This window comes from Scyliorhinus canicula, chromosome 1 (genome assembly GCF_902713615.1).
Source record: "Scyliorhinus canicula chromosome 1, sScyCan1.1, whole genome shotgun sequence".
NCBI classification, from domain to species: Eukaryota; Metazoa; Chordata; class Chondrichthyes; order Carcharhiniformes; family Scyliorhinidae; genus Scyliorhinus; species Scyliorhinus canicula.
The window spans coordinates 286,519,920-286,547,697 of NC_052146.1; the positions used below are offsets into that span (position 1 = coordinate 286,519,920).

At 49.9% G+C, this 27,778-nt stretch overlaps 1 protein-coding gene across 1 annotated transcript in view; it reads left to right on the forward strand.

The window, feature by feature from the left end:
- Window positions 1–27,778, forward strand: part of LOC119975111 (arginase-1-like) — a 137,209-nt gene that overhangs the window by 23,249 nt on the left and 86,182 nt on the right. The window contains exon 3 of the mRNA XM_038814655.1: window positions 6,369–6,543. Coding sequence (XP_038670583.1) covers window positions 6,369–6,543 — 175 coding nt within the window. The remainder of the gene's footprint in view (window positions 1–6,368; window positions 6,544–27,778) is intronic.

Here is a 27,778-nt window from a genome sequence, read left to right on the forward strand (position 1 = left end):
CTGGAAAAGTTGTATCTTGCAACCCTTTACTTTGACCCAGCAATTATCCTCTGCTACCACTGCCTCTGACTGCTGTTGAGTGAAGTGGACAAGAGACCTGCTTCTCCCCAAAACACCTTTATTGTCTTTAATTACACTCCACACAAAACACCACCACAAGCACAAGTGTCAGCTGCGACCCCTTTACATATCAGTGGTTTTATTGGATACTTAACATCAAATTAATATATAATTGGAAGGACTCTTAACCCATTCCTAACAACATTCACCGAAAGTCTGCATCTTTTTCATACTGTAGTGCATCAACGACTTTCTGCTGCTTGTTCAGCTTGTGCAAAGCAGACCGATTGAGGAGGTTGGCCCTAGCTCCAATGTCAAGGTCGCAGCGTAGTAATGAGTTATTTAGGAACACCATCGTTTTCCATCTGGTTTTGATGGCTTCCCGTTGTGTTCTTACTAGTTTCGTTCGTTTTTGAAATTATATCTTTGTTTTTGGATCGGACTCTTCTGGTCCTTGGTTGCAATGAGATCGATGAAGAACTGCTCGTCCGGAGGCATATCATCAATCATGTTTACTGATCATATTTGGTCCATTGTAGAACCCGAAAAACACTGTTTTGCAAAATGACCAACACGACATTGCCATGGGCCATGTTGATCGCCACATTTTTGGCACAAGATGGCAGCTCCCGGCGGCCGCTTAAAATGGCCGCCCACACTGAGACCATGTTTCTTTATGACGTGCATCACAGCACTAATGGCGCTGGTGTCTTCCTCTTTGTTGGTGCCAAATTGTGCTGATTTGCTGTGCAGCTAACTCACTCGCCTGGCAAATGTTTGCTAGTTCCAATGCCATATCTTCTTCCCGCAGAAACCTCTCTCGTAGCTTATCATTTGATATACCAATTACAATTTGGTCACGGATCATAGAAAATTTCAGGCTTCTGAAATTACATGATTGGGCCTTCAGCCTCATGTCAGTGACAAAACTGTTGAATGATTCACCAGGTTTCTGGGTACGCGTATGGAACATGTATCTCTCGAATTTCTCATTCCTTTTGAAGGAGCAATGTCGATCAAAGTACCCAATGACATCAGTGTATCTCTTGCTGTCCTCCTGATTGTCAAAAGCAAAAGTATTAGATATTTCAATTACTTGTGGACCTACCACCGTGAGCAGCAGTGCAATTCACCTTTCGTCAGGCTGTGCCTGAAGTCCAAGGGCCGAAACATAGAGCTTAAACTGATGTTTGAAGACACCAGTTTTCGTCCACGTTACCTGATACTTGAACCTGATGCGGTGCCTTCAAACCTTCCATCTCAAGGTTCAGTGTCTTTAAACGCGTTGAGTCGGCATGGTTGCAGTTCACCAGGTTGGTTCTTCAGTCAAATTTTAACTTTGTCTCTGACAACACTACCCTCAAATCTTCAGTAGTCTGGTACCATGTTGTGTTCTGTGTTGTTGTCTAGCAATGAATCTACAGAACTGCTGGTGACTTAACCAGAACTAGGATTTATTAATGTACACGTGGTCAGGTAACGATTAGATACAGACCAAGTTATCATAGAGTTACATTAGATGCTCCTGGAACTGTCCTCACATATGCCATACAACCTTCCGTGGCCGTGTGTCACCTAGAACATAGAACAGTACAGTACAGCACAGAACAGGCCCTTCGGCCCTCGATGTTGTGCCGAGCAATGATCACCCTACTTAAACCCACGTAACCCGTATACCCGTAACCCAACAATCCCCCCATTAACCTTACACTACGGGCAATTTAGCATGGCCAATCCACCTAACCCGCACATCTTTGGACTGTGGGAGGAAACCGGAGCACCCGGAGGAAACCCACGCACACACGGGGAGGACGTGCAGACTCCACACAGACAGTGACCCAGCCGGGAATCGAACCTGGGACCCTGGAGCTGTGAAGCATTGATGCTAACCACCATGCTACCATGAGGCCCCTGACTTATCTCTGACGCCACCTGCTGGTGGGTGGTCACACTGCTGAGTGCATGTAATATTATCTACAGGCATATTACCACATAGGTGATGTGGCGCAGTCCCAGACGGAAATGGTCCACTCCCTGGTCGTGAGCATGAAGACCCTGGTCGAGACCAGAGTGGGCATCCAGGACTAGCAGTGCCAATTCTCTGCCCAATCGCGTTTCATGGTTTCAGCGTCAGCCAATGGAGAATCCTGCCTATGATTCGGGAGAGTTAAAGGAGGGTTGTTGATCTTTCATTAGACTAGCAACAGTTATAAGATGTGTCGGGGGAGCATGGTGGTGCAATGGCTGTCACTGATGTCTCACAGCGACGAGGTCCCAGGTTCGATCCCGGCCCTGGACCACTGTCTGTGTGGAGTTTGCACATTCTCCCCGTGTTTGTGTGGGTTTCGCCCCCACAACCCAAAGATGTCCAGGGTAGGTGGATTGGCCATGCAAAATTGTCCCTTAATTGGAAAAAATGAATTGGGTACTCTAAATGTATATTAAAAAAAAGATGTGTCAAGTTTTTAAGCAAATACAGAAGCAGGGAAAGGGGGAGAAAAGAAGGAAAGGGAAGGTCTTTGATAAAGTAGAAGACAGAAAATATTACATAACAAAATGGATGATGATGCAGGACGAAAAGAATAAGGAATGGAATATGGGGCAGGATTTTCCCGTACCCGGCAGGGTGGGGGTCCCGGCAGGACGGAGTGACGCGAACCACTCCGGCGTCGGCCTGCCCCAAAGGCGCGGAATTCTCTGCACCTTCAGGGGCTAGGCCGGCGCCGGAGTGGTTTGCGCCACGCCTGCCGGGGCCGAAGGGACTCCGCCGGCCGGCGCGTGTCCGCGCATGCGCGGGAGTGTCAGCGGCTGCTGGTGTCATTCCCGCGCATGCGCAGGGGGGGGTTCACCTACGCATCGGCCATTACGGAAGCTGACACGGCGACGCATAGGAACAGAGTGCCCCCACGGCACAGGCCTACCCGCGGATCGGTGGGCCCCAATCACGGGCCAGGCCACCATGGGGGCACCCCCGGGGCCAGATCGTCCCGCGCCCACCCCAGGACCCCGGAGCCTGCCCACGCTGCCAGATCCCGTCGGTGAGGGACCTGGTCTAATTTACGCCGGCGGGACTGGCAAAGAACCAGCGGGACTTCGGCCCATCGCGGGCCGGAGAATCGCCGGGGGGGTTCGCTGTGAGCGGCTGCCGACCAGTGCGGCGGGGGGTCGGAGAATCCCGCCCTTGGTTCTAAAGGAGGTGTAAATGGCAATAAAGTCTTTATTTGTTTGTGAGGACCATTCAGGTCTAGGATTCTGTTCATTTCAACTTAATTAGAATTAATGCAGTTGAAGTCTGGATATGAAAATGTAACTTAAAAATATATTTAAACTGAGGTTGTTGACAGGCATTGAATTAAATTATTGGTTAAATCTGGCGATATAGCTAACTACGTCTGAGCTTTGATCATTTGACATTTTTAATTGCAAGTCCTGGAATTGTAGGCCAAGTTATTCAGCATATCTAATATAAAGGCTCCAGCGAAAGTGCCATGCTGCTGAATGTTACTGGCATATTTGCATAAATATTGGGCTTGCTCTAAGAAGCACAAAGTGCGGTAGCGAGTGCGACTTGTTGGGAGCTTCCTGACGGCTGACCCAGCAAGTCGCAACCAGTATCAAACGTCAATTAGGGCTGGGAATGAACCCCACGGCCTTCACGGCAGAAATGGCCGTTCCGCTAGCTGATTCACCTGGATTGTGCCCAGCAGCTCCTCGCTAACAAGGGGGGGCAGCAGATAAATCGCCCCCTCTGAAGACACACCAGACAGCACACAGCCTTGACACCACGGAGACATTCTTTACATTTTGGAGATGCCAACCTGGCCAGGCTGCTGGATGCCGTGAAGTTGAGATGGGATAGCCTATTCCCTTGAGAGGGTTAGAGAATCAGCCACAATCACGCCAGTGCCACCTGGGAGGCAATGGCAGTCCAATGCAGGAAGAAGGTCAACAATCTCCACCGGGCCGCCTTCCAAGAAAAGACCTCGGAGGAGAGATACAATCACGGCTGTCATCCTACCATCCACAGGGGGGACACACACTTTGGTGGGCGATATTAGTGAACAGGCTTCTGAGTCACAATCTGGTGAGCACTACACAGTTGCTGATGCACATTAGCTGGAGGCAGAAACATCAAAGGAGTCTGCAGTTGGAGGTTTGATGGACTCAGGACTCAGCTTCGCCCCAGGCAGGTGCCGAACATCTGGGCAAGGTTATCCAGGAATGGCCATGCAAAATTGCCCTTAGTGTCAAAAAAGGTGAGGAGGGGCTATTGGGTTATGGGGATAGGGTGGAAGTGAGGGCTTAAGTGGGTCGGTGCAGACTCAATGGGCCAAATTGCCTCCTTCTGCACTGTATGTTCTATGTATCTATGTATTATGATCATGGCTGTTCATCAAATTCAATACCATGATCCGACCTTCCCCCCATATCCTGGATCCCTTGAGCACCAAGAGCTATATCTACTCCTTTTTGAAATGACACTATGTTTTGACCTCACCTACTTTCTGTGGTAATGACTTCCACAGATTCACCATTCTCTTGGTGAAGAAATTTCTCCTCACCTCAGACCTAAAAGGGTTACCCCAATCCTCAAACTATGACCCCTAGTTCTGGGCTCCCCTATCATCGGGTACATTCTTTCTGAATCTTCCCTGTCTAATCCTGTTAAAATTTTGTAAGTTTCTATGAGATCCCTTCACACTCTTCTAAACTGCAATTAATATAATCAAAACCAACTTAGTCTCCCATCATATGACAGTCCTGCCATTCCAGGAATCAGCCTGGTAAACCTTTACTGCACTCCCTCCACAGCAAGAACATCCTTCTTCAGGTAAGGACACCAAAACTGCATATAATGCTCCAGATGTGGCCTCACTAATGCCCTACCCAATTGCAGTAAAACATCTCTATTCCTATACTTAAATCCTCTTGCTATGAAGGTCAACATACCATTTGCCTTCTTTATTGCATGCTGTTCCTGTGTGCTTACTTTAGCACCTAATGCACAGGTTCACCAAGGTTTTGCTGAGCGTCCACCTCTCAATTTACATCCATTCAAATAATAATCTATTTGTGCTACCGAAGCGGATAAGCTCACATTTATCCACATTATACTGCATCTGCCATGCATGTTCCCACTCACTCAGCCTGTCCAAATCCCCCTGAAGCATCTCTGCATCCTCCTCACAGCTCACCCTCCCATCCAACTTTGTGTCATCTGCAAATTTAGAGGTGCTACGGAGTAAACCCCAGTCACTGAGAAGCGTATTGCTAAGGGTGTCGACACCATGGTGCAGACAATGAGGAGGTGCCAGGACTGGCAGAACTGGATGACGCAGGGGCCTCTGGAGCTCACACCAGCTTCCCCTCCATCCCATGGAGACCCCAGGGGAGAAGCGCATTGCTAAGGGTGTCGACACCATGGTGCAGACAATGAGGAGGTGCCAGGACTGGCAGAGCTGGATGACGCAGGGGCCTCTGGAGCTCACACCAGCTTCCCCTCCATCCCATGGAGACCCCAGGGGAGAAGCGCATTGCTAAGGGTGTCGAAACCATGGTGTAGACAATGAGGAGGTGCCAGGACTGGCAGAGCTGGATGACGCAGGGGCCTCTGGAGCTCACACCAGCTTCCCCTCCATCCCATGGAGACCCCAGGGGAGAAGCGCATTGCTAAGGGTGTCGACACCATGGTGCAGACAATGAGGAGGTGCCAGGACTGGCAGAGCTGGATGATGCAGGGGCCTCTGGAGCTCACACCAGCTGCCCCTCCATCCCATGGAGAGCCCCAGGGCCTTGCACACGCACCCCAGCCACAGCAGGGGCCCATCGACCCCAGACCCCTGCCGGAAACATTACGTGGACCCGGCTCGGGTTCTCTCCCTGATCCACACACGCTCACCCTCTGGCTGTGGGTATATCCCCAGTGCTGAAGCAAAACTCTTTGTTTTTTGATTGTTGGCTGCTGCCTCTGTGGCGTTGATGCCTCTAGGGTTCAGGCAAAGTATCTAAGCCTCAGCGCAACAACACTTGTCTGAGACATGGCATATATATCCATGAGATTCCACTCGAGAGCTGTGAAGTGCTCATATAACTAGCAATGTCAATTCCCTATTAGCAATACCCTGCTCACAGTCGGAGGGAGTTAAAGTGGCCTGTACCAAATTACCACAGATAGGTCTCTGCCCTCAGGGTGTTCCATGGAGCGCCCTTAAAGGTTATTTACTGATACAGAAATTTATAGTTAATTTACTCAGTTTGTCTTTACCTTCCCCACCACCCATTCTTTCCTTCAATGTTTTCTTTTTGAGGTTGTAATCTAAAAGACTATGGCAACTTGAAGTTTGAAGATGAACCAGAAGATGAAGCATTCAGAAATGTCAAAATGCCAAGGACTGTGGGAAAAGCAAATGAGAAACTATCTCAAGCTGTACGCATGGTGAAAGCAGATGGCCGGATCTGCGTCATTCTTGGGGGAGATCACAGGTATTTCGTTTTTCTTTTGTTCAAATGATACACTTCAAACACATGTACAGGAAAGTTATCCAAAATACTCATCACCATTTCATGCAACTGATAAAAATAAATGAAATCCTTTAAAATATAAAGTGTATTTCCTATTCATGTAGAAAAATGGGGTAAATTGGTATTGGTTGATTGAGAGGGAAGAGAGTTAGATTGTGTAATGAACTCCAATTGGCTTTATTGGTTGGCCAATTGGAGTATGAGCTCCCTCAATGATAGCTCATTGAGGGGGCCCATATAATCATCTGTGTAGGCTTTGTGAGCCAGTCTTAAGTTCACTGGACTGCTAGCAGCACTGTTTGTAGCTACTCCTGTAATATCGTTATTGTAAATATATATTGGAGACGGAACACCTGCCTCCCGTGGATTACTACAGTGGCGACGAGGTAAACTAAGAATTTTGCGGAGACCAGCTGCTGCACTCGGAGGGTAAGCCTTGCCATTTTAAAAATGCCGTTTTTTGGAAGGTTAGAGGCATTCGACCCGGCTATTGAGGACTGGTCCCAGTATGTGGAGAGAATGTGTTACTTCTTCCGGGCAAATGATATACTGATGGACGAAAGGAGATGGCTTATCCTGCTGTCGGCGTGCGGACCCTCAGCTTTTGCCATTATACGTAGTCTGACTTATCCCGATGCGCCGGACACGAAAACTTTCCATGAAGTAACGGAATTGGTGAAAGAGCACTACGACCCAAAACCACCCCTCATTTTGCGTAGGTACAGATTCTACACAGCAAAGCGGGAAGACAGGGAGTTAGTCACAAATTTCTTGACCTGCCTGAGAAGGCTGGCGGAAAAATGTGAGTTCGGCCTGACGCTAAATGAAATGCTTCGGGACAGGTTAGTGTGTGGTATAAACGACCTCACAATACAGAAACGCCTGTTGGTGGAAACGGAGCTAGACTGCAGGCAGGCGTTACAGCTCGCACTGTCCCTAGAAAAGGCAGCAAGTGGGGCACAGGAACTACAGGGCACGCCAATGGAGGTAGATACCTGTGAGAGGGACTACCACAACAGGTCCTGCTACCAGATAGCCGCCCTCAGAAAAAACCTGAGGAATAGAGGGAAAAAGGAAGAAGCTCAGAGGAATGCCAGCTGGCAGGAATTCCTCGGACCTTGGGGGGGAGGGGTGTAATTAACTCCAATTGGCTTTATTGGTTGGCCAATTGGAGTATGAGCTCCCTCAATGATAGCTCATTGAGGGGGCCCCTATAATCACCTGTGTAGGCTTTGTGAGCCAGTCTTAAATTGACTGGACTGCTATCAGCACTGTTTGTAGCTGCTCCTGTAATATCGTTATTGTAAATAAATATTGGTGTGGTGATGGAACTCCTGCCTCCCGTGGATTACTACAGATTGAAATAATGAAGGTGAGATTATTTGTTAGTTACGTAAATAAATGTTTTGAAGTTGTGACTGGAATGGTCACTGAGCCCTCAAGTGTAAATACATAATTAAAAAAAAAAAATTTAAAGTGGCCAATTTGTTTTTTCCAATTAAGGGGCCATTTAGCGTGGCCAATCCACCCCACCCTGCACATCTTTGGGTTGTGGGGATGAGGCCTACGCAGACAAAGGGAGAATGTGCAAACTCCACACGGACAGTGACCTGGGGCTGGGATTGAACTTGTGTCCTTGACGCAGTGAGGCAACAGTGCTAACCACTGCACCACCGTGCTGCCCTAGTGTAAATACTTAATGATGGTATGCTGACAATTCAATTCGTTCAGTAAACTCTGCAGCAAGCTTGTGCAATTAGTTATTTGGCCTTCCAGAGCATAAGGCCAAAGACATTGGTATAACACATTGAACAATGGAACAGCTTTCTAAAATGTCAATGTTTATTCTCTGGGATCATTGGGGTGAATTTCAAGTAAAGCATGGACAGAAAAGTGTTACCTGTGCGGTAGGTCACATGTGCTACTCCATCCTTGGTTAGTGATGAGGTATTCTGAATCGCGATGAAGAAGTTTTGAACTCGTCCAGTAGTAACAAAAGGTTTATTGAGTAACTACAACAATATGCTACCATGAGGGGCCTCACGGTAGCATGGTGGTTAGCATCAATGCTTCACAGCTCCAGGGTCCCAGGTTCGATTCCCGGCTGGGTCACTGTCTGTGTGGAGTCTGCACGTCCTCCCCGTGTGTGCGTGGGTTTCCTCCGGGTGCTCCGGTTTCCTCCCACAGTCCAAAGATGTGCGGGTTAGGTGGATTGGCCATGCTAAATTGCCCGTAGTGTAAGGTTAATGGGGGGATTGTTGGGTTACGAGTATACGGGTTACGTGGGTTTAAGTAGGGTGATCATTGCTCGGCACAACATCGAGGGCCGAAGGGCCTGTTCTGTGCTGTACTGTTCTATGTTCTATTTACATGAGTTCTTTACTTTATCTTTGATACTAGTGATAAGGTTAACAAGATCTAACTACGGTAACTATACATAACTCCACTAGCCATCTGAGCTAGTCTGCTATTACTCTGGTCACAGTGCACCCAAGAGAGAGAGAGAGAGGGACCCAATGTGGCTGCCTTTTATACCCCTGTTGGTCCGGCCCTCTAGTGATCATGTGGTGCTACTGATTACAAATTAACCCCTTGTGTACATGCACATATGGAGATCACTACAAAAAGTAGCAAGTTAATCACAGAATCACAGAAAAATACAGTGCAGAAAAGGCCCTTCGGCCTATTGAGTCTGCATCGCCGCATTGGCATCTGATCTGCCAATCCTAATCCCATTTGCCAGCACTTGGCCCATAGCCTCGAATGTTACGACGTGCTAAGTGCTCATCCAGGTACTTTTTAAAGGATGTGAGGCAGCCCGCCTCTACAATCCTCCCAGGCTGTGCGTTCCAGACCGTCACCACCCTCTGGGTAAAAAAGGCTTTCCCTCAAATTCCCCCTGAACCTTCTGCCCCTCACCTTGAATTTGTGTCCCTCTGTAACTGACCCTTCAACTAAGGGGAACAGCTATTCCCTCTCCACCCTGTCCATGCCTGTCATAATCTTATACACCTCGATCAGGTCACCCCTCAGTCTTCTCTTCCCCAGCGAAAGCAACACAAACCTATTCAATCTCTCTTCATAACTAAAATGTTCCATCCCAGGCAACATTCTGGTGAAACTCCTCTGCACCTGCTCCAATGCAATCGCATCCTTCCTATAATATGGCAACCATAATTCACTGTTTGTACACTAGCACTATATAATTGATTACTATAGAGAGATTTTCTTGAAACTGCATCCACACACACAGGATTGCAGTGACTACTGTAAGTTCAAGGAGGTCAGATAGCAAGACTGTAATTAACGTACCTGATTTCCCTGTGTACATTTAAAATAGTAGCAATACTTATTTCCATTATTTCCTTTAAACATATATGCATGACCTACCTGATGTTCCAATATTCATCGATCCTGGGCTATCTCCTGCGCCCAGTTAGATCCTGGAAGGTGGTTAGAATCACTCTTAGTGACATGTCAAACCTCTGTAAACCTGTGCTACTGCTGGGAGATTTTGAGAGTAATATGTTAGTAGATAAGATCATCGTATTGACTGAGTTCACAGAAGCAGCCACATGGAAAGCGATGGGAACAAAAGGTTTATTATATGAAAAGACTATGTACACAGGTCCCGGAATGTATTATCGAGCCGGCTCCCACTCAGGCCGGGTTAAATACTCTGGTTTCCTCTCCTGTTGATATGGGGGCTCGTCCCTCAGCGGGGAAGCTCGTACTCCATGATACTCATGGGAAGCCTAATCGGCCTAGTCCTGTGGGTCTCCTATGGGTTACTCTGACATAATGGTGGAGGTGCTTGTGGAGCAGGGGAGCAAACTAGTCCTGTTCGCCTTGAGAAGGGTAGAGTTGCTAACACTTCTGAGTTGTCTGAGTGTCTCAGAAACTATTCTTAGCAAGCCAGGAAAGATACAGCTAAGATGGTGGTCTTTTTGTGTGTAGATTTGGAAGTATATAATTGCCTGAATCATAGCTAGTTGACTCACAGGACACTCTAACGTCTAGGAAATCTGGAGCTGGGATGAGTACAGTGGCGTTGGGTGCTCTGCTGCATTTCTACCTGTGGATTAAATAACAGTTAATCTTGGAATGGAGCCAAGTAGTACATGTGAGGATCAGATTTCAATTTTCACTGCAGCCCTTGTAGTGATCTCTGTATATCAATATACATGATCAGGGGCAGCACGGTGGCCTAGTGGTTAGCACAGCTGCCTCACGGCGCTGAGGTCCCAGGTTTGATCCTGGCTCTGGGTCACTGTCCGTGTGGAGTTGCACATTCTCCCCGTGTTTGCGTAGGTTTCACCCCCACAACCCAAAAATGTGCAGAGTAGGTGGATTGGCCACGCTAAATTGCCCCTTAATTGGAAAAATAATTGGGTCATCTAAATTTAAAAAATATATATATACATGATCAGTATATATAATGCTAGTTCAGGTGATTGAACACTAGAGGTCTCACTATCAGAACCTATATTAATGGTTTTCCCGCTCTTTCTGATGAGAGTGTGCATCAGGCATGAAGAGAGAACAGACATAGTAAAGCTAGAGAGAGAAGTTGTTTGTTATCAAAGCATTGTATTGTATAATCTAATTAGTTATCTCTACAATTGCTACTTATTTTATTAGTTGAGTATTAAGTAAAAGAACTCACAATATTTATTTATATTACTCAATAAATTAGTTTATATTTACAAGAAGACTACTGCTCATTTCAACAACTCGACTGGTTCAAAAGAGTAATATATAAATTACATAAGGTAATATAACATGGTACCAGGTTAAATTTGGCTTTTAAGAAAGACTAGTAAAGAAGATTGAACAAAAAAGAAGAAACATCAGAATCAACTTTTCGACTACAGAAGTCATCGCAACTTCGGAATCTTCAACGAAAACAGAGTATCGATGGACAAAGTTCAAGCTCCAAGACATCTAACGACCACTGGCAATTTTAATTTAAACTGGAAGTTTTTTAAACAACAATTTCAACTCTATCTGGAACCTAGTAATTTAAACGCAGCGTCTGATGCAAGATGAGTCGCTTTGCTTCTGTCCCTAGCAGGACAGCAAGCGACTGAAATATATAATTTGTTTAATTTTGCTGCTACTGAAGATAAGTCGAAGTTTGATCAAATTATCGCGAAATTTGATGACCATTGCAAGATGAAAACTAATGAAATTTTAGAAAGATTCAGGTTTCATAAGCGTGTTCAAAAATTTGGTGAACCGGTGAATAACTTCATTACAGATCTCAAACTCTTAGCTCAAACATGTAACTATGCGGATCTTCATGGTTCTCTTGTAGGAGATCAAACTGTTTATGGAATTACTGATGATACTGTGCGTGAAGCTTTAATTCGGCAAAACGATTTAACGTTGAAAATCACGATAGAAAAGTGCATCTCCAGTGAACAGACCAAAAGTCAGTGCTTAGAATTTTATCCCAAGGGAAAAGGCTTAAAAGTATTACACGAGGCCGAAAAAATAAAAATGGTGTCGCAGGCAGCACGGAAGATTGTAAGGAACAGCAGCTACCCAGCACACACATTCTCAAGCTTGGGACATGAGCACTACACACAGAAATGCGAGACGCCAAAAAAAGAGGTCTGTGCATGCGCGAACATCAAACATACGTCACAACGACAACATGATGACATGTCATAGGTGTGGTCACGCCCACTTAAAGGGACAATGCCCTGCTTTTGGAAAGCGCTGTCTGAGATGTTGCAAGCTTAATCATTATGCTTCTCCATGTCAATCATCTGCACGTTATCCTCCTCCTGCACATAAATAGAACTACAATGTGAGAGCTGTTGACAAGGATGAACAAATCAACATTCAACAAGATTTCAACACAAGATGATGATATTTTCTCATCAGAAAATACTTTCTTTGTTGGAGTGGTTGAGGCATCTATGCAGACTACTCTGCAAGCAAGCAAAAAGAATCGCCATGCAACACAAAAAGCTCTACATGAAAATAAAAAGAATCTTCAAGCAACAAAAGATCAAAAAGTCAACTTCGTCAGCAACGAATGGCTGACTACTGTCCGTGTTAATAATGTTCCAATCTCCTCAATTTAGGTACCTGGGGGTGCAGGCTGCCCGGGAGTGTGGGAGGGCTCCGCAGGTACATTTCTAGTTTGGTGGGGAGAATGAAAGCTGGTCTGGCAAGGTGGGACAGTCTCACTCTGTCACTGGCGGGTCAGGTAAAGGCGGTTAAAATGAATGTGTTGCTGCGATTTCTGTTTATTTTTCAATGCCTGCCGATTTTCCTGTTTTCAGAGAGGCTTTTTTCAGAGAGATTGAGGGAAGGATTACATCGTTCATATGGGGCGGGAAGGTGGCCAGAGTTAGAAAGGTGCTACTACAGAGGGGAAGTCAGGTAGGGGGTTTGGGTCTTCCGAACCTGATGTATTACTACTGGGCGGCGAATGTGGAGAAAGTGCGGAGCTGGGTCAGAGGGGTTGATTCCCAGTGGGTCAGAATGGAGGAGAGTTTGTGCAGGGAGTCGGAATTGAAAGCACTAGCAACAGCGCCGCTCCCGATAGCCCCGGGGAAGTACTCAAGGAGTCCAGTAATAATAGCTTTATTGAGAATTTGGAGGCAGTTTCACCAACACTTTGGGTTGGGGGCAGAGTCAAGGGAAATGCCGATTCGGGGGAACCACAGATTTGAGCCAGGGAGGTGGGATGGAAGTTTGCGGAAATGGGAGGAGAAGGGGATTAAGACACTGAAAGATTTGTTTCTTAGGGGTCGGTTTGCAGGATTGAAGGAGCTGGAAGCGAAGTATGGGCTGGAGCAGGGGGAAATATTTAGATACATGCAAGTTTGAAATTTTGCCAGAAAGGAGATACAGAACTTCCTGGAGGAGCCGGCCTCCACGTTGCTGGAAGAAGTGCTGACGACAGGGGGACTGGAGAAGGGGGTAGTGTCAGCGATTTACAGAGCTATTTTGGAAGAGGAGAAGGCACCACTGGAGGGGATCAAAGCGAAGTGGGAGGAACAGTTGGGAGAGGATATGGAGGAGTGGTTCTGGTGTGAGGTGCTCCAGAGAGTGAATGCCTCCACCTCGTGTGCGAGGTTGGGGCTGATACAGCTGAAGGTGGTCTATAGAGCACACCTCACGAGGGCGAGGATGAGCCGATTTTTTGAAGGAGCAGAAGGTGTGTGTGAACATTGCGGGGGGAGGGACCCGCTAATCACGTTTATATGTTTGGGTCCTGTCTAAAGCTAGAGGATTTGGGGCAGCAGGGTAGCATGGTGGTTAGCATAAATGCTTCACAGCTCCAGGGTCCCAGGTTCGATTCCCGGCTGGGTCACTGTCTGTGTGGAGTCTGCACGTCCTCCCCCTGTGTGCGTGGGTTTCCTCCGGGTGCTCCGGTTTCCTCCCACAGTCCAAAGATGTGCGGGTTAGGTGGATTGGCCATGCTAAATTGCCCGTAGTGTCCTAATAAAAAGTAAGGTTAAGGGGGGGTTGTTGGGTTACGGGTATAGGGTGGATACGTGGGTTTGAGTAGGGTGATCATGGCTCGGCACAACATTGAGGGCCGAAGGGCCTGTTCTGTGCTGTACTGTTCTATGTCTATGTTCTATGATTACTGGAAGGAGGTTTTTAGGGTAATTTGTAAAGTGGTGCAGGCCCCCGGGAGGCCATATTCGGGGTGTCGGACCAGCCAGGGTTGGAAACGGGTGCGGAGGCAGATATTGTAGCCTTCGACTCGTCGATCGCCCGAAGGCGGATCCTGATGGGATGGAGAGCGGCCTCTCCACCCGGTGCCCTGGCGTGGTGACTTGTTGGAATTCTTGACTCTTGAGAAGGTTAAGTTTGAAATGAGAGGAAGGATGGAGGGGTTCTAAAATTCATGGGTATTATTCATCATGCAATTTCAAGAACTGGATAACATCAAACATTAGTTGGAGAGTTGGGAGGAGGGGGTGTGGTGTGTGTTGATGGTGACTATGGATGATTCCTGATTCCTTTTTGTTATTTGTTTATGTGAACATGCGGGCTACTGTTTGGGGTTTGGTGGGAGGATGGGATCGTTGTTATTGATATGGGGATTGACATATTTGTTACTGATTATTGTTTATTGTTGGTGGGTGTAAATTTAGGAGAAAATATGAAAAAGGAGGAAAATAAAGAAATATTTTTTAAAAAAGAAGTGCGGCTTGCACTCTGTGCAGACTTGGCAGTCTCTGGTGACCGTCCTGACCTCCTCAATGGAGTAGGGCAGGTTGCGGGCCTTGACAAAATGGAAGAACTGGCTGACCCCCGGGTGGCACAGGTTATAGTGAAGAGCCCGGAGTTGGTCCACCTATGCGCTGCCACATGTACCGCGAGATAGGACATCAGGCAGAGGGCTCATTGAGTTTCCCTAGGCGATACAAGATCTCATAGTTATAGGTGGAGAGCTCGATACTCCACCTCAAGATTTTGTCCTTTTTGATCTTGCCCCGCTGTGTATTATTAAACATGAAGGCAACCGACCGTTGGTCAGTGAGGAGAGTGAATCTCCTGTCGGCCAGGTAATGCCTCCAATGTCACATAGCTTCCACGATGGCTTGGGCCTCCTTTTTGACAGAGGAGTGCCGAATTTCGGAGGCCTGGAGGGTGCGGGAAAAGAAGGCCACGGGTCTGCCCGCCTAGTTGAGGGTGGCGGCCAGAGTCACGTCCGATGCATTGCTCTCCACCTGAAAGGGGAGGGACTCGTCGACCGCATGCATCATGGCCTTGGCGATGTCCGCCTTGATGTGGTTGAAGGCCTGGCGGGCCTCAGCCAGCAGGGGAAAAACTGTGGACATGATGAGTGGGCAGGCCTTGTCCGCAAAATTAGGGACCCACTGGGCATAATACGAGATAAACCCCAGCCATCGTTTCAGGGCCTTGGGGCAGTGGGGGAGAGGGAGTTCCAGGAGGGGGCACATGCGGTCAGGGTCGGGCCCTAGGACTCCATTTTCCACTACGTAGCCAAGGATGGCTATGCGGTTGGTGCGGAACACGCATTTCTCCTTATTGTATGTGAGGTTAAGGAGTTTGGCGGTATGGAGGAATTTTTGGAGGTTTGCGTCGTGGTCCTGCTGATCATGGCCGCAGATGGTGACATTATCTAGGTACGGGAAGGTGGCCCGCAGCCCGTACTGGTCAATCATTCGGTCCATCTCTCGTTTGAAGACCGATACCCCATTGGTGACGCAGGCTTGCGGTGAGCTGGAGTAGGCAGCTGGTGGGGCCCACGATGCCGCCGCGCGGTTGGTGGTGTAGGACTCCAGGCTACGGGAGGCCACTTCTAGTGAATTAGCAAGCTGCCTAGTCTCCGCAGGATTGAGCGTACCCCCTTCCAATAGTCGCTGGCGGACGTATATAGACTTCATGCCCGTGACATAAGCGTCTCTAATTAATAGTTCGGTGTGCTGGACTGCCGAAACTGCATGGCAGTCACAGTTCCTACTGAGGATCTGTAGGGCCCGCAAGAAATCGTCCAGAGTCTCCCCAGGGAGTTGCCGTCTCGTGGCCAGGAGATGCCTGCCGTACACTTCATTCACCGGTTTAATGTAATGTCCCTTTAGGAACGTCATCGCTTCTGAGTAGGTGGGCGCATCCCGGATGAGGGGGAAAATTTTAGGGCACACCCACGAGTAGAGGACTTGGAGCTTCCGTGGGTCCGAGGGTTCTTCAGTGGCTGCTCTGAGGTAGCCTTCGAAGCAGGCTAGCCAGTGGTCGAAGGTAGACGTGGCGTTGGCTGCGTGAGGGCTCAGCTGCAGGCGATCAGGCTTGATTAGGAAATCCATCTTTTTAAATCTTGTGCAATAAATTGATATACCGTCAATTACTACGAGACGAGAATGGTGAAACAATTGAGGCTTTATTGCACAAGATGTTGTGCCTCCCGCAGCTGGAACCAGAATGGAAGCAGAGCAGGAGAGCACACACTTTTATACGCCGCCTGCTGGGCGGAGCCAGTAGGTAGGGATTTACTGTCGTACCTGTAATATATGGGCAGTGCCGTAATACATACAATATATCACTAGTAGTGTTTACCACAAGGGAGCAGTAGCACCTCTGTGAGGGTCGTTAGATCAGGTGGAGAACAGCCTTGAATCACAAAGGGTGATGATACCCGAGATGGAGAAGGTGGTGCCTGACCAGAGTGATCATATTGTGTCTTTGGAGGCGGAAGTGGGTATCCCAGGGGATCTATGCAAGTTACTGCGGGTGAAGGTGGAGTAACAGGAGAACAGGTCCAGGCAGCAGAACTTGCGGATTGTGGGTCTGCCAGAGAATGTGGAAAAAATGAGCTCCACAAAGTGCATTTTTCGAGGAAGCTGGCCGTTGGTGGAGGAGAAAGTGCTGGATAAGGCCCCAGAGGTGAATGGGGCCCACAGATCCTTGAGGCAGAAACTGAGAGCAGGGGAGCTGCCGCGGGCAGTGATTGTACGGTTGCACAAGATTGTGGACAAGCAGAAGATCATGAGGTGGGCCAGGGCGAAGCAAGTCTTGAAAGGGAGATTAATTTTGGGGTGTTGTACCCAGTCAGACCTTGGGTAGCTTTTGACGGCTGGGAGTAATATTTTGGGACGCCAGAGGAGGTGAATGACTTTATAAGGGACCATAAGTTGGGGGAGAGCTGAGGAATGCTGTGGGATGGAGGGGTTAAGTCCGCAAAAGTTGGGCGTCTTGCCTGTTTTGTTTTTTTTTTTAAATATTTTTATTCTCCTTTTTCACATTTTCTCCCAAATTTGCACCCACCAACCAATAAACAAGCAGTAACGAATATAGGGCGAGATTCTCTGAAATCCCGGACAAGTGTTGACGCCGGCATCAAAACCGGCGCGAGCGACTACGGCGCCAACGGGACTCCAGGCCCAGGCAATCACCTTCCACACGGGTTAGTACGGTGCCGGAGTGCTGTGCATTCGAAAGCCGGCGCGCAACAGCCGGCGCGGGTCCGCACATGTGCGCTACGGCCAGCGCGGATCCGCGCACGCGCGCCACGGCCGGCGCGAGTCTGTGCATGCAGGTGGGTTGCCGTCTCCGCGCTGGCCCCCGGGCAATATGGCGGAGCCCTACATGGACCCAGTGCGGAGGAGCATAGGCCCCCCCTGGAATTAGTCCGCCCGCCGTTCAGGAGGCCCTGATCGCAGGCCTGGCCACCATGGAGGCCTCCCCCTACATAGACACATAGAACATACAGTGCAGAAGGAGGCCATTTGGCCCATCGAGTCTGCACCGACCCACATTGAGCCCTCACTTACACCCTATCCCCGCAACCCAATAACCCCTCCTAACCTTTTTGGACACTAAGGGCAATTTTGCACGGCCAATCCACCTAACCTGCACGTGTTTGGACTGTGGGAGGAAACCGGAGCACCTGGAGGAAACCCACGCAGACACGGGGAGAACATGCAAACTCCGCACAGACAGTGACCCAGTGGGGAATCGAACCTGGGACCCTGGCGCTGTGAAGCGACAGTGCTATCCACTTCTGCTACCGTGCTGCCCCCGGAGTCGGATCCCCCCCCCCCCCCCCCCCGCCCCCCCCCCACCACCACCACCACCACCAAGACGGCCCCTGGAGCCAGAACTCTGTGGTCCCGTCGGGTGGGACCATATGTAACCCATGCTGGTGGGACGGAGAATTGGCGGACGGGGGGGGCCACGGCTCGGGGTGCGATTGGCGCTGATTCTCCGGGCCGGAGAATCGGAGGCCTGGCGTCAGAGCGGCGTGGCGCGATTCTCGCCTGGCACGGGATCAGAGAATCCCGGCCAGAATGTCAATCCCCATATCAACAACAACAATCCCATCCTCCCACCAACCCCCAAACACCTGGCCGCATGTTTACATAAACAAATAACAAAAAGGAATCACCCATAGTCACCATTAACACATACATTCCCCCTCCCCCCAACCCTCCCAACCCCCTCCCCCCACTAATGTTCGATGTTAACCAATTCTTGAAGGTGCATAATGAATAACACTCATGAATTGTAGAACCCCTCCATCCTTCCCCTTAGTTCAAACTTAACCTTCTCAAGAGTCAAGTATTCCAACAGGTCCCCCCCGCCATGCCAGGGCACAAGGTGGAGAGGCTGCTCTCCATCCCATCAGGATCCGCCTTTGGGCGATCAACGAGGCAAAGGCTACAACATATGCCTCTCCATCCGTTTCCAACCCCGGCTGGTCTGACACCCCAAATATGGACTCCCGAGGGCCCGGGTCCAGTTTCCGTGCACCACTTTAGAGATTACCATAAAAACCTTCTTCCAGTAATCCTCCAACTTTGGACAGGACCAAAATATATGAACGTGATTTGTGCCCCCCCCCCCCCCCCCCCCCCCACCACCCCCCCGCAACGTTCACACACATCTTCTACCCCCACAAAAAGCCAGCTGATCCTCTCCCTTGTGAGGTGTGCTCATTATACCACCTTCAGCTGTATCAACCCCAACCTCGCGCACGAGGTGGAGGCGTTCACTCTCCGGATCACCTCACACCAGAACCCCTCCTCCATACCCTCTCCCAACTCTTCCTCCCATTTTGCTTTGATCCCTTCCAGTGGTGCCTTCTCTTCCAAAATAGCCCCGTAAACCATCGACACTACCCCCTTCTCCAGTCCCCCTGTCGTCAACACCTCCTCCAGCAATGTGGAGGCCGGCTCCACCGGGAAGCTCTGTATCTCCTTCCTGGCAAAATCTCGAACCTGCATGTGTCTAAACATTTCCCCCTGCTCCAGCCCATACTCCCAGCTCCTTCAATCCTGCAAACCGACCCCTAAGAAACAAATCTTTTAGTGTCTTAACCGCCTTCGCCTCCCATTTCCGAAAATTTCCATTCCACTTCCCTAGCTCAAATCTGTGGTTCCCCTGAATTGGCATTTCTCTTGACCCTGCCCCCAAACCGAAACTGCCTCCTAATTCTCAATGAAGCTATTATTACCGGACTACCTGAGTATTTCCCCAGGGACATCGGGAGCAGTGTTGTTGCTAGCGCCTTCAATCCCGACCCCCGACACAAACTCTCCTCCATTCTGACCCACTGGGAATCAACCCCTCTGACCCAGCTCCGCACCTTCTCCACATTTGCTGCCCAGTAATAATACATCAGGTTCGGAAGATCCAAACCCTCTGCCTGTCTTCCTCTGTAGCAGCACCTTTCTAACTCTGGTCACCTTCCCGTACCAGCCTCCCTGGACAGGCGCCGGAATGTGGCGACTAGGGGCTTTTCACAGTAACTTCATTGAAGCCTACTCGTGACAATAAGCGATTTAAAAAAAAAAAAAATTTTTTTAATTTTCCCTCCCCATATGAATGTGGTAACCATTCCTCCAACCTCTCTAAAAAATGCCTTTGGCAGGAAAATCGGCAGGCATTGGAAAAATAAACACCCTATGCTCTATTCCCCCCCCCACCCCCGCACTTTCCCTTTCCATACCCCCGACTTCTTAACACGATGGCCAACGGTTCGATCGCGAGTTTTACACGTGGGGACAAAGGACATCCCTGCCTAGTCCCACGGTGGAGAGAAAGGTATCTCGAGCTGATGTTATTTGTGTGCACACTCGCCCTCGGCTCCTTATATAGTAGCTTTACGCAGTCTACAAATCGTGGAAACCGCTCCAGAATTGCCATTAAGTACCCCCATTCTACCCAGTCAAACGCTTTCTCGGCGTCCAATGCCACAGCCACCTCTGTTTCATTCCCCTCCGCCGGTGCCATAATGCTAATAAGAACATAAGAACATAAGAACTAGGAGCAGGAGTAGGCCATCTGGCCCCTCGAGCCTGCTCCGCCATTCAGTGAGATCATGGCTGATCTTTTGTGGACTCAGCTCCACTTTCCGGCCCGAACACCATAACCCTTAATCCCTTTATTCTTCAAAAAACTATCTATCTTTACCTTAAAAACATTTAATGAAGGAGCCTCAACTGCTTCACTGGGCAAGGAATTCCATAGATTCACAACCTTTTGGGTGAAGAAGTTCCTCCTAAACTCAGTCCTAAATCTACTTCCCCTTATTTTGAGGCTATGTCCCCTAGTTCTGCTTTCACCCGCCAGTGGAAACAACCTGCCTGCATCTATCCTATCCATTCCCTTCATAATTTTAAATGTTTCTATAAGATCCCCCCTCATCCTTCTAAATTCCAATGAGTACAGTCCCGGTCTACTCAACCTCTCCTCATAATCCAACCCCTTCAGCTCTGGGATTAACCTAGTGAATCTTCTCTGCACACCCTCCAGTGCCCATATGTCCTTTCTCAAGTAAGGAGACCAAAACTGAACACAATACTCCAGGTGTGGCCTCACTAACACCGTATACAATTGCAACATAACCTCCCTAGTCTTAAACTCCATCCCTCTAGCAATGAAGGACAAAATTCCATTTGCCTTCTTAATCACCTGTTGCACCTGTAAACCAACTTTCTGTGACTCATGCACTAGCACACCCAGGTCTCTCTGCACAGCGGCATGCTTTAATATTTTATTGTTTAAATAATAATCCCGTTTGCTGTTATTCCTACCAAAATGGATAACCTCACATTTGTCAACATTGTATTCCATCTGCCAGACCCTAGCCCATTCACTTAACCTTTCCAAATCCCTCTGCAGACTTCCAGTATCCTCTGCACTTTTTGCTTTACCTCATCTTAGTGTCATCTGCAAACTTGGACACATTGCCCTTGGTCCCCAACTCCAAATCATCTATGTAAATTGTGAACAATTGTGGGCCCAACACGGATCCCTGAGGGACACCACTAGCTACTGATTGCCAACCAGAGAAACACCCATTAATCCCCACTCTTTGCTTTCTATTAATTAACTAATCCTCTATCCATGCTACTACTTTACCCTTAATGCCATGCGTCTTTATCTTATGCGGCAACCTTTTGTGTGGCACCTTGTCAAAGGCTTTCTGGAAATCCAGATATACCACATCCATTGGCTCCCCGTTATCTACTGCACTGGTAATGTCCTCAAAAAATTCCACTAAATTAGTTAGGCACGACCTGCCCTTTATGAACCCATGCTGCGTCTGTCCAATGGGACAATTTCTATCCAGATGCCTCTGAAATTTCCCTAGGGCCAGGAGACTTGTCTACCTTTAGCCCCATTAGCTTGCCCATCACTACCTCCTTAGTGATAACAATCCTCTCAAGGTCCTCACCTGTCATAGCCTCATTTCTATCAGTCGCTGGCATGTTATTTGTGTCTTCCACTGTGAAGACCGACCCAAAAAACATGTTCAGTTCCTCAGCCATTTCCTCATTTCCCATTATTAAAACGCCCTTCTCATCCTCTAAAGGACCAATATTTACCTTAGCCACTCTTCTTTGTTTTATATATTTGTAAAAACCTTTACTGTCTGTTTTTATATTCTGAGCAAGTTTACCCTCATACTCTATCTTACTCTTCTTTATAGCTTTTTAGTAGCTTTCTGTTGCCCCCTAAAGATTTCCCAGTCCTCTAGTCTCCCAGCAATCTTTGCCACTTTATATGCTTTTCCCTTCAATTTGATACTCTCCCTTATTTCCTTAGATATCTACGGTCGATTTTCCCTCTTTCTACCGTCCTTCCTTTTTGTTTGTATTAATGACGGTCTTCTACCCTTCTAACATTCTAAAAGAGCTGCCTCCCTCTCAAGAACCCCATCTGATCTTAGGGAGGCACTCCTCCAGCCTACCTGCCAGTACCTTCGCCAATCCTTTTGCATTCACGTTTAAAAGTGATATGGGCCTTTACGACCCACACTCCATCGGATCCGTATCTTTTTTTAGGCAACAGGGAAATCGATGCCTGCCCCAAAATTTGTGGTAACACCCCCTTCCCTATCGCCTCCTCAAACAACCCCACCATCAGGGGTGCCAGCTTGGGCGGTCTGGCTGTTTTACAATGCGGGAGGAGATTTTTTGGGAAGTTGTAAGATTTTAAAGTGGGGGGGGGAGAAATCGCTCCCCCTCCCACCTTTTGTTTGTTTTTGGGAGGAGGTGATTTGTGAATATGGCAGTGTTTATTTCATTTAAGGGGTGTGTTTGACGGGGCCTTTTGGGTGGTGTAGATGGTCTTGTTGATATCCGGGGGGGGGGCTGGTTGCGTAGGCCAAGGAGGGGCTAGTGGAAGGAGGGACAGGTGGGCAAGAGGGGCCTTCGGATGGGAGCTGCCATGCTGGCCAACAATGCTAATGAAGGAGGTGAGGTGGGGGTCGAGGCCGCGAGGGGTGGCCAGGTTGGGGGGTGGGCTGGAAAATGCGACATTGCGGAGGGAGGTGGGGGGGGGGGGGGGGTCAATAGAGGGGAATGGACGTGTCAATCTCTGGTAAGAGTCATAACATGGAACGTGGGCTGAATGGACCGGTCAAGATATCCCGGGTGTTTGCGCACCTGAGGGGTTTGAGAGTGGTGGTGATTTTCCTACAGGAGATGCATCTCCGGGTAAAGGATCAGGTTAGGTTGAGGAAGGGATGGGTGGGGCAAGTAATTCAATTGGGGTTTGGTTCGAAGTTGAGGGGGTGACCATTTTGTTGAGCAAGAGAACGGGATTTGTGGGGGCCATGGAAGTGCATGACCTGGGGGAAGATATGTGATAGTGAGTGGGGTGCTGGTGGGGACACCAGCGGTGTTAGTCCAAGTATTGGGGCGATGTAGGGTTTGTGAAGGGGTTACTTGGAGTGATGCCGGATTTTGATACACTCCAACTGATTATGGGCGGAGATTTTAACTGTGTAATGGAGCCGAAGGTTGACAGGTCGAGCCCCTTGACAATGGAAAGGTCAAGGATGGTGAAGGAGCTGGGAGGCTTTATGTAGAATATGGGGATGGTGAATCCGTGGAGGTTCACGAACCCGGGAGGGGAGAGTACTCCTTCTACTCGCACGTGTAAAAGGTGTATTCTCGAATCGATTTCTTTGTGACGAGTCGGGCAGTGCTGATGGGGGGGTGGTGGGGGTGGAGTATGCAGGAATTGGCTGGAGGTTAGCCTCAGTTCGGGGCAGGTGCAGAGGTCAGGGTGGAGGCTGGATTTGGCGGATAAGACGCTTTGTGAAAAGGTGAATCTGGCGATTTGGAATTACGTGGAGCTTAAAAAGAACGGGAAGGTATCGGAGGCCACATTTTGCGAAGCTTTGAAGGCGGTGGTTCAAGGGGAAATTATTATTTTTTAAGTGCACAGGGATAGGAGGAGGAGCACAGCCGGCTGTAGAAGAGGCAGATAGGAGGTACTCAGGGGCCCCCACGAAGGAGTTGTTGGCGAAGAGGAAGGGCAGTTTGATAGGTTGACGATGGGCAAAGTGGTGGGGTAGCTGTGGAGGGTGAGGGGGTTGCAGTATGATATGGTCAGAAGGCGGAGCCGTATGTTGGCTCACCAGCTGCGGTGGCGGGCGGCGTCTCGGGCAATTTTAAGCGTGCAGGCAGAGAACGGGGAGGTGGTATTGGAGCCGGGAGGGATAAATGAGGTGTTCAGGGGGTAGTACTAGAAGTTCTATAGTGCCGAGCCGGGTGGAGATTCAGCCCATTGAGTCTGCACCGACACACTTTAGCCCCCACTTTCACCCTATTCCTATAACCCCTCGTAACCTTTTTAGTCACTGTAGGCAATTTATCATGGCCAATCCACCTAACCTGCACGTCTTTGGACGTCTTGGAGAAGGGGGGGGAGGGATATGGGACAATTCCTGGAATGGTTGGAAGTCCCAGAGTTGGAGGAAAAGAGGCAGGCATTGCTGGGGCTGAGGAAGGTGATAGGTTTTATCAGGGGAATGCAGTCGGAGAATGCCCCGAGGCCGAATGGCTTTCTAGTGGAATTCTATAAGCTCTTTGCGACAGAATTGGCCTACTTGTGGGGATGTTTAGGGAGGAGATGGAGAGGGGGGGGTTGCTTGCGACGCTGTCACAGGCATCGATTACACTTATCCCGAAGAACGGGAAGGATCCGTTGGAGTGTGGGTCATACAGGCCAGGACCATCCCGTTGTTAAATACAGACGTGAAAGTACTGCCGAAGGTGTTGGGGATAGGATGGAGGGGTGTGTACTCTGAGGACCAAACAGGCTTTGTGAAGGGTAGGCAGCTCTCCAGCAACATCAGAAGGTTGTTAAATGCCCGCACGTTTAAAATTTCCCGAGACGCCGCCCGCCACCGCAGCTGGTGAGCCAACATACGGCTCCGCCTTCTGACCATATCATACTGCACCCCCCTCGCCCTCCACAGCTGTCAGGGAGGTCGGCTGGAGGTTATTGTATCTACGGATGCGGAGAAGCCTCTGACCAGGTAGAGTGGGGGTACTTGTTCGATTGATTGATTGATTTGATTTATTGTCACACGTACCGAAGTACAGTGAAAAATATTTTTCTGCTAAAATTCTGGGCCCCCCTGCGCATGGAGGTCCTGGATGCCCCCCACCACCACTACCCAGGCACACCACGTGGAGATGATGGATCTGAGCGAGCAGGCAGACAGGAGTCAGACTGTAGCATAGAGTGAGGAGCATCAGCGCTCACCTCTCAGCAGGTTATCATCGCCCCCCCCCCCCCCCCCCCAGCACCCCCTCTTGACAGTGACCCGCTGACAGTGACAGTGCCGACACAGTCCCCTCACCCTGGGAGGGTGGAACAGGGTGGCTGGGGGGGGGCGGAATGGGCGTAAGAGGAGAGTGGAAGGGAGAGGGATGGGGGAGAGTCAGATGGGGAGAGGGGGGAGGGAGGAAGGAATGAGGGGGACGTGGGGAAGGGGATTGAATGACGGGCGAGGCCAGGTCCTATGTGAAACGGACGAGGATGAGGGCCTCCCTGGCACTCCGGCCTTGCCGGACCCTCACTGCTGCAGCCTGTCCTCCATCCTCCGGCTGGTCGTGCAGGTCCGCACGTGCCCGCCCTCCAGCCCCTCCGGGTCCAACGCCTCCTCGTTCCTCTGCTGTGCTAAAACCGGGAACCCTCTGGGAGCTGTAGTGCAGCACACCACCACACCGGTTGAGGCATTGGAACTGGAATTCGAGGAGTCTGATGCACCGCTCAAAAACAGCCTGGGTAGCCTCATGGGCCTCGTTGCATTGGGTCTCCGTATCGGTCACTGGCCACTGCACCAGCATCATTAGCCAGATCCTCAGCGGGTACCCCTTATCCCCCAAGAGCTAACCGGCCATCCTGGGATGGCCCTTGAAGATGCTAGGGATGTCTGACTGCCCCAGGATATAGTTGCCGTGCACACTCCCTGGGAAGCATGCACACACGTGCATGAACGTTTAGGGAATGGCACTCCTTTCTGTTGATGCAGGGCACTCCCTGATGGCCTGGTGAGCGCAAGGTGACACGCGTACCATATATTAGCCCCTGGACCTGGGACATCCCGGTGACAGCGGAAAATCCTGCAGCCTTGGCATCGTTTTGAGCCTGGTTGATGCACCATCGATTGCACGCGAGGCGAGTGATTTACCAATGTCAGGCTTTAATTAACTAGAACACAGCCTGGCGATCGTCTACAGTGGAAAGGGACGATCGTCAGGCTTCTGAGCATTTATACCTCGTTGATAGAGGCGTGGTTAACTCAGCCTCTCGGCCAATCGGTCGAGAGGCACATGACCGACCAGGGCCAATGGTAAGCCGACGTTCTGGCCCAATGGCAGACGAGTATGCAGATCATATCATCACATTCACCCCTTACGGAGAAGGAAGGCGGGGGGGGGGGGGGGGTGAACGAGACCCGGGGTGGGGGGGGGGGGGGGGGGGGGGGAAGAACTGATGATATGAGTAGCCGTCGGGAGAATAATTTTCTCTCCGTACCCTTGTCGAATTTGGAGGGTTGCCACTGGCCCAGACAGAACAATATTTACAAAAGGAAGTCCATGGGACCGTAGAACTCTAGAAGGATTCGATCAGTCGTTTGGTGGTCCTTGACGTCCTAGCCGAGCGCCGTAGTGGAGGAGGTGTCGTCGGATCGGCTGATGGTCCTGCTGATGTCCTGGAGTCCGGGAGCGATAGACCTCGAGTAGTCTCCGTCACCTGAGCTGGCCGCGGAGACGCCCTGGATGAGGGATGAGGAAGCTGAGTGGGGTGCTGGGGTGAAAAAGGGGAGGGGGGGTCTGTGGTGGGGGGGGGGGCTGCACGCCGGCGGGTGCCAGGTCCCGGAGGGAGACCGTGTCCTGCCGACCGTCGGGGTACTCCACATACGCGTACTGCGGGTTAGCGTGGAGTAACTGGACATGCTCCACCAACGGGTCGGACTTGTGCACCCGCACATGCTTCCGGAGCAAGATGGGCCCGGGGGTGACCAGCCACGTCGGGAGAGGGGATCCGGAGGACAACTTCCTGGGGAAAACAAGAAGACGTTCATGAGGTGTCTGATTAGTAGCAGTACAGAGCAGTGAGCGGATAGAGTGCAGCGCATCGGGGAGCACCTCTTGCCATCGGGAAATAGGGAGATTTCTAGACCGGAGGGCCAGTAGTATGGTCTTCCAGATGGTACCATTCTCCCGCTCGACCTGTCCGTTACCCCGAGGGTTATAGCTGGTCGTCCTGCTAGAGGCGATGCCCCTGTCGAGCAGGAATTGACGCAGCTCGTCGCTCATAAATGAGGACCCCCGGTCGCTGTGAATGTACTCGGGGTAGCCAAACAGCGAGAAGATGGAGAGTAGGGCCTTAATGACGGTTGATGTGGTCATGTCGGGACAGGGAATGGCAAAGGGGAAGCGGGAGTGTTCGTCGACAACCGCCAGGAAGTAAATGTTGCGGTTGTTAGAGAGAAGGGGCCCCTTGAAGTCAATGCTGAGACGTTCAAAGGGGCGGGATGCTTTGATCAGGTGTGCGCGCTCGGGGCGGTAGAAGTGCGGTTTGCACTCGGCGCAGATGTGGCAGTCACGGGTTACTGTCCTGACTTCCTCGATAGAGTAGGGCAGGTTGCGGGCCTTAATGAAGTGGTATAGGCGGGTCACCCCTGGATGGCAGAGGTCCGCGTGGAGGGAGCGGAGGCGGTCTATCTGCGCGCTGGCGCAGGTACCGCGGGACAGGGCATCAGGAGGCTCATTGAGCTTCCCAGGACGATACAAGATATCATAGTTGTACGTGGACAACTCGATCCGCCACCGTAAAATCTTGTCATTTTTGATCTTGCCCCTTTGTGCATTATCAAACATGAAGGCTACTGACCGTTGGTCTGTGAGGAGGGTAAACCTCCTGCCGGCCAAATAGTGCCTCCAATGTC